Below are 7769 nucleotides of genomic sequence, written 5' to 3'. Positions count from 1 at the left end.
ATATTGTGTGAAGTCAAAGGTATCCCTAAGAAGTTCTATGATTTGGGTCTCTTGCTCATAGATATTGCCCAAGCATTTTATAACTACACTCGTGATAATGGATGGTCACAAGAAGAAATTGACATTATAAGAGTCATGCTCACTTCTTGGAGAGTAAGGTCAGAGGAGCTCATCGGGCCAAATTCAGCCCCATTAGAGCATGTTGCAGGTATGATGAATAATCCTTTCACTTATTATTCTTTCATAAACATTCCTTTTACATTCATACCTATAGTAATGATGCTTTACTTTGTGATGTGTGGATATAGGTTCCGGAGAATTGTTGGATGATATTTTACGTCATGGTAACCATGATGGATTTTGGTGTTATATATATGAGCGTAAGGTCTCAATCTATGCAAACATCAAAACCAACAACAAGGACAATGAAATCTCTTATGCAAACTATCACCGAAGAAGATTGTTTACATGGGTATTTATGTATATTCAAAAAGATGTTGATAGACTTTTGCCTCACCAAAGAATGTTCGGAGAGTTTCATCAAGCTCTTTCTACTCCAGATGGATACTTAGTAGATAAAGATGGCTATTATGAATATCCTGAGTGGCATGCATTGGGTATTATGCATGTATCATCCATTGTAAAGGCCAAAGAATTATGGACCTTATCTACTATGAATGCCATACCCAGTGGATGCCAAAGAGCAATTCATGAAAAAGGTATTGTCATTGCAGGGAAGAAGCTAAAATACAGGGATGCAACCGTTGAAGAAAGAAGGTATGCTGAGCAGTATTTAAACTGGGGGATTGAGAGAGTAACAGAATATAAGAAAGTCCTATTTAAGGGAGAGGTCTATAATATTGGGGATCAAGTTGTGGTGAAATGTGATGAAGATGTAACATTAGTCTCCATGGTGGGATATTGGAAAGCATGCATAACATCTCTTTTCTCATTTCAGTGTAATGGTGAGTAAAGGCTACTTTTTGGAGCCAAGTACTACAGGCAATGTATTGTGGTTGAGGGAGGATTTGAAAGGTTAGATGTTGATTATACCACTGGCATGAGTGTGTTACAAAATGTGTATTTGCCATACACATGGGATTGCATAAGGCCTATTAGTTCTTTACTTCATAAGTTTATTCCCTTTCAACATGGCAAAAAAATCATTTCATATGAGATAATCTCAGATAAAAGACCTAAGATTGAGAACACCCTTGATTCAGCCAGGGTGTGTTGGATGCATTCCACCTTGGCTAGAGGTGAATGATATTGTTCAGTTGAAGCCAAATTTTGATGTATTATGCTCCTCAACTGATCTAAAATATGCAGTTATTAGAGTAGTGAGTTACACAACAAAACAAGTGAAAGTAGCATGGTTAAAAATGATTCATAATCAAGAAAAGAGATGGAAGGTAGAAATGGAGGACAATGATTGGAAGGTAGAAATGCTTCAAGGATCAACATGCCATTTTGCTTGGCAACTACCGCCTTGTACGAAGGTGGTTTAATGGAGTTGAGACTCCTAAAGATCTTCGCCATAACAAAGAGGCACAAGAAAAGATCAAGAGAATTATTTGTGAGCATCATCATGAGATTGCAACTCTAAAGTTCATTGGAGCTGAATATGTTTGGTTGGAGGAAGATATCTATAGATGGTGGGTCTCAGGTAGACAAGCAAATAGAAAGTACAATAAGAAGAAGAGTATCAAGGACAATGTAAGTGTTAATGTTTATGCTTATGAATGTTCTTTTAGAAACTAATAATTGGATTGATAGAAGGATACATAATGCATTTGACATTTTGTGTTTTTGATAGAAGGATACATTAAAAGCACAAGGGATGACTCAATCCATAGATGAAGCAAGTAATGACATGGATGCTAGCTCATCACTTCATGTAAGTATATTTTATAGTTTTTTTAACCATAAATTATATACTTCAACTCTATGTGTGTGTGTGTGTGTGTGTGTGTGTGTATTATATATATATGAGATTTAAGAAGCTTAATACATAGTTCATCACTTTTTTTATTTGGTCTAAATTCATAGGTCTTGGAGCTTGCATTGACTCCTCAAGGAAATATTAATTCTAATGAAGAGGTAAAAGAACTAAACTTGATATTTTCTTTTCCTATGTAAGCAGCTTTTTTACATGGGTATGTTTATATTATATATTTATGTGGTTCTAGTTTTAACTTTATGTTATTTTACATGTCATGGTCTTAAAGCCAACACTCAATCGTCAAGCATATAATCATTCTTATGAAGAGGTAAGAGCTAGAAAGATGTATCATAAGGAGAATGTATAATGGTTTTTTCTTTGAATCATGCATAGTAACTTATGCAATGTTGCATGTTTTGAACGTTTTGTTTAAAAGATTTTGTTACTAATGTGAACTTTATAGACAAACTTTGAGATTCAAGCTAGCTCTCCTTACATTGATGCAATAAAAAATGATCAACCTATAGAGAATGTAAGTGTATTATATAATTGATTTTATTCTAAGTAGGATTTCTTTTGGTTTTGTATTAAACGTATGCTCTTCTATATAGATGTATAATTGATTTTATTCTAAGTAGGATTTCTTTTGGTTTTGTATTAAATGTATGCTCTTCTATATAGATGGATAACTTTATATTCGAGACAAAGAGGTTTGAAGGGTTGCAAGATTATATATCCGATGAGGTGTATTCTCTTAGTCCACATAAAGATTTGATTTTAAGACTACTATTTTTTGAATTCTATGTGATTTTGATAACATCTTATAAACCAGGATTCTTATGATACAACAATGGAGGAGAATAATTATTCATTTACTGAGCTACTACATCATGACACATCAAAAAGAGTGAGAGCCATAAGAAATCAAGAAGCGAGAGTATATATGACAAGTGAAGACAAGGTTTGGTTGAGTTTTTCTTTGTATATGTGATAAGTTGTCAATATTTCTTCTAATATTTTGTTGTACTTGTAGGATCCAATGTTGAATTTGGCTAAGTATACGAATGAGGTTTCAAGAAAAAGTCAAAGAAAGAGAAAGGTAATGCAAAACTTACAAAAGTTTTCTACTATCTCTTTGTACTCCTATTTTTTTACTCTTTCTCTTTTTACTTTTGTGATTATTAATGTTGGTTTTTGGATTGTTCCAAAGGTAAGTGAGAAGATGAAAACTCACTTGGAAGAAAGAAGTCACCAAAAGGGTGAAAATATTTTACCAACAACCATTTTAAAGGTATTGTTAGATAGATGTATAATGTTATGATTCTCCTATTTTTAACGTAATAGATTTGATTTTTCTATTTCTAACATGATGGGTTTAATTTTGTTATTTTAAATAGAATTTAGAACACATTGGAAAATCAAATGTAGAGGCATCATGTGAACCTTTACAAGTAAGTGATATTATATTAGAGAAATTTATCATTGATAAGTTTATTATTTTGAATCTTTTTATTTAGGTAAATTGAATATACTTTAAAATTTTATATATTTTATTATCATGAATGTAGGTGAGCCACATTTCAGAGGAGGATATGGAGACAATCTTATTAAAGTACATGAGAGTGCATACAATCCAAGACATGTACTTTTCTCTCAAGAGTACATATGTCAATCTAAAGAAGGAGAATATTAGTTTCAAAAACTACTCAAAGGATACGAAAAGGCCTGGGAGTGACATTATGATTCGTGACATTGTGCATTGGCTTATTGCCAATAAGAAAGTCAAATTCAATGCACAATCCACACCTATTAGTTTAGAAGATGTAAACATAATCCCATGACATTTAGATAATCTTGAAGTACTATTTATTTTGAACATGATGTACGTTGACTACTTTTGGCCCTTTTTTTAAATATGCAAGACTTTTTTGCTTAATCTTTGATAAATAAAGAGATTTTTATTTTATAATGCTTTATGAAACTACTTAATCTATTATGTTGTAAGTAGTATATTAGCACGATTCATAGATCTATCTAGAGGATAAGCTACTAAGCATTCTCTATATAGAGATACAATGGATTCACTATATAATTTCCTAGATACAAATAAGGATATCTAGGAAAAGTGCAAACTAGGAAAAATGTAACAGTTTCCTAGATAGGCTACCTAGAAAATACAATGCATGGATTTCTCTACGTAGATAAATTTACATATATAGGAAAATTTTTCCTACATAGGAGATTTTTTCCTTTGTAGGAAAATTTGTTATATAGGAAATTTTTACTATATAGATAAATTTTCCTATATAGAAAAATCCATGCATTGTATTTCCTAGTTAGCTATCTAGGAAAGTGTTTCATTTTCTCTAGTTTGCACTTTTCCTAGATATGCTTATTTATATCTATGAAATTATATAGTGAATGGTTTTTTTTTACTATATAGAGAATGAACAAAAGTGCCTTGTGACGCCCATATTAATCTGCTTTGATTCATTCACTGCACCTGCTATAAGCTAGCGAAGTGTGCCGGATCGATCACAGATGGAGATGAATTTGCAGAGGTGATCTCCAAGAGCTAGAGGAGCTGTAACGTACGTAGAGTTCAAGCAGAGATTGTATGTGTGGGTGTGGGTGCGGGGGTGGAGGGATGCAAAGGCTAGTCAAACAACCACACTTAAAAAGCTGATGAGTGTTATGTGAGAAACCTTCAGCGATATATATATATATATATATATAGAGAGAGAGAGAGAGATCTTGGCCTCGTGGCTATCAGCCTATCGAGACGGAGTCCAATGTCCGCGTGTGCCAATGCGCCTAAGTCTGTACAATGTAGGACCTTGTATCGTTGACGATGTCAATTCCAATTCTCACACTTTCAAAATTTCAAAATTCGAGTTGTGCTTTCCTACACGCCTCAATTTTTTAACGATGAAGGTTGGGCATTCTCTCGCTTACCCCAAGGAAATGGGTTTTCCTATAGTGAAGCACTAAGAACAAGAATAAGGAATGGGTAGTCTATGCCATTGAGGTAGAAAATGATACTTGACCCACTTTCTTAAGTAATTTTTGAAAAGCTTTGTGCTCTATTAATCTCAACAAAACATCGTTGAAGAAAGTTGTACTCACCAGAATGAAGGCGTTGGCATTGATAACACACTTTAATCAAGATGATGTAAATTAAGTTTGACATGAATGGCGTCACTACAATAGTATCACTATCACAGCATACCAAGGCTTTTTATGAGACACTTTGCAAAAGGTAGCATGCTTTGAAGGAAAATTTGATGGGCCACCTCACTAAAGCCTCGATTCTTGTTGAAGTTTTGCTAATAGTGACACTTTAGCTAGGCTTCAAATATTGTGGCACTAGAGTCGCAAGGTAACGAATCAGCCCCCAACTCTTTTCTGACACATTAGCAATGCTGCCTTAGCAATGCTACGACTGCTTGCTACAAAAGTTATAATAAGCACTTTCTCAGCTCTTCTCACACTATACAACACTTCCCTCGTATTATGAGGGAAAACACCACTTGGCTATACCAGAACCAAATGTTGAGCCTTGTGTGATTGACCCTCGAAATTTCAGAGGATTATTATGACGGAGACATCGATGCTCTTTTGTAACTCACTAGTATCTCAATGATATAGCAAGCCTTTTGTAGAGAGTAGACATAATAAATTGCATAATATGTCCCTTGTTCATCATCAAGCCAACTAGCTATAAGCAAATTTTGGACTGAAAAATAACCCTCTAAGAAATGCCATGTTAGCTTTTTCTTTAAAAAATGGGCTAATGGTTAATTTTTGGCAAATCAAACCAAAAAAGGAATCTACAGTTCGTCGCGATCTTTTCAATGATATATAGCATGCTGGATAATTTTCCTTATTCAAGAAGTCTCAGGAGGTGTACTACTAAGAAACCCTATGTATCATGTGCGTTCAAGGGGTATTAAAAAATCCCTTACCTGCTATGATTTTTTATGAATAAAATAACCCCTTTTTTTTATGGACTTAGGAGTTTTTTTTTCAAAATCGATTTAAAAAACCCCTTCTATAAATGTATTGCTGTAAAATTACCTTAAATGTTTAAATTAAAAAACCCCTTTATTTCAACTCACTAAAAAACCCCTTTTTAGGTGAACCCTCCGAGCAAGAAGTTCCCAAATTGGTGATGACATGGCATGTTACCAATTTTCTATCCATTAGGGACAAAAATGAAAAAAAGGGTCGTGTAAGGATTGGATTAACTTTCTTAATCAAAGTGATTTAACTAAAATAGTAGAGACTCGAATTTGTTTGTTGTATGTAATAAATGTTGTAAGAAGAGATTATTAAGCACTTGTTCTTTATTTTACTATTTGCACCTACACCAACTTCAAACTACCACCAGGACCAGTTTGGTTGCTCTTCTATTGGCCTTCAAACTACCACCAGGACCAGTTTGGCTGCTCTCCTATTGGTCTTCAAACTACCACCAGGACCACTTTGATTGCTATCCTATTGGTCTTCACCGACATCAACTACTACTAGTCTAACTAGAATCACGATGCGATATATATAGACCAGAGGCATCACAATTACTCCTATGCGTCATTCTTCCCTTAGGCCATAGGTATGCTTACATCTCGAATTTGTTTGTTGTGTGCAATAAATGTTGTTAGAAGAGATTATTAAGCACTTGTTCTTCTTCACCTACAGCAGCTTTTCCAACTCCTATTGGTCTTCAAAATACCACCAGGACCCTCTTTGATTTCTCTCCTATTGGTTTTCACCTACACCATCTTGATTTTGTGTCACTAGAATAACGACGCGATATGAACATACCTCAGACAACAGAATTTCACATATTCGTTGTTCTTCCATTAGGCCAAAGTTATGCTTACGTCTCAAATTTTTTGTTGTATGCAAAAAATGTTGATGGAGAAATGTTGTTTTTAGTAGAGAACATAATGCACTGTGTCTGACCTATATTTGTTCTTCACCTACACCAGTTGTGCTTCACCTACACCAGCTGCTTTTCTTCTACAAAATCCCACCACGGCCCACTTTGAGTGCTCTCCTATTCATCTTCACCTGCACCAACTCCTATTCGTGTCACTAGAATCACGACACGATATGAACATACCTAAGGCATCAGAATTTCACCTACGTGTCGTTCTTCCTTCAGGACAAAGTTATGCTTACGTCTCAAATTTTTTGTTGTGTACAAAAAATGTTGATGGAGAAATGTTGTTAGAAGGGAGTATTAAGCACACTATATGACCTATGTTTTCGCTTCACCTACCCGGCTTTGCTTCACCTACATCAACTCCTTTTGTTCTTTAAAATACCATCAGGACCCACTTTGAGTGCTCTCCTGTTGGTCTTCACCTACAGGAGCTCCTGTTCATGTCACTACAATCATTGTGTGATATGAACATACTTGAGTTATCAAAATTGCACCTACGCACCATTCTTCCATCAGGCCAAAGTTATTCTTATGTCTCAAATTTTTTGTTGTGTGAAATAAATGTTGATGGATAAATGTTGTTTTAGAAGAGAACAATAAGCACTCTGGCTGACCTTTATTTGTTCTTTACCTACACCAGTCGTTCTTCACCTACACCCCAGACCCGATTGGTATTCAAAATTCCACCGGGACCCACTTTGATTGCTCTCCTAATTTTCTTCACCTATTGGTCTTCCAAATTCCACCATGACCTAATTTGATTGCTCTCCTATTGGTCATATTTCATTACGTGTTTGATTGATAGGCCATAGATGGCTAGAACAAAGAAAACAGCAAGGAGGGTTGGTGGACCAAGACCGGCGTTGGCAGAGAAAGTAG

The 7769-nt window shown here is 34.9% G+C and overlaps 1 protein-coding gene across 1 annotated transcript; it reads left to right on the top strand.

The window, feature by feature from the left end:
• Window positions 1–523: 523 nt before the first annotated feature.
• On the top strand, window positions 524–2439 carry LOC147638209 (uncharacterized). The gene is made up of 5 exons (XM_086798751.1): window positions 524–617; window positions 735–895; window positions 1444–1716; window positions 1817–1897; window positions 2050–2439. Exons 1-5 carry the CDS (start codon window positions 524–526, stop codon window positions 2137–2139), a joined length of 699 nt encoding a protein of 232 aa, XP_086654877.1. The 3' UTR covers window positions 2140–2439.
• The last annotated feature ends 5330 nt before the right edge of the window (window positions 2440–7769 follow it).

Source organism: Cibotium barometz, chromosome 5 (assembly GCF_041138505.1).
Source record: "Cibotium barometz isolate CiBa-2024 chromosome 5, ASM4113850v1, whole genome shotgun sequence".
Taxonomy (NCBI): domain Eukaryota; kingdom Viridiplantae; phylum Streptophyta; class Polypodiopsida; order Cyatheales; family Cibotiaceae; genus Cibotium; species Cibotium barometz.
This window is presented reverse-complemented; position numbering and strand designations above follow the sequence as displayed.

Bases quoted from the DNA above. Each gene is read 5' to 3' on its own strand.
- LOC147638209 (XM_086798751.1), top strand. From the start codon at position 524: ATGTTCGGAGAGTTTCATCAAGCTCTTTCTACTCCAGATGGATACTTA. The intron at 1,717-1,816 runs GTAAGTGTTAAT...TGTTTTTGATAG, and splicing joins AGAAGAGTATCAAGGACAAT to AAGGATACATTAAAAGCACA. The intron at 1,898-2,049 runs GTAAGTATATTT...CTAAATTCATAG, and splicing joins ATGCTAGCTCATCACTTCAT to GTCTTGGAGCTTGCATTGAC.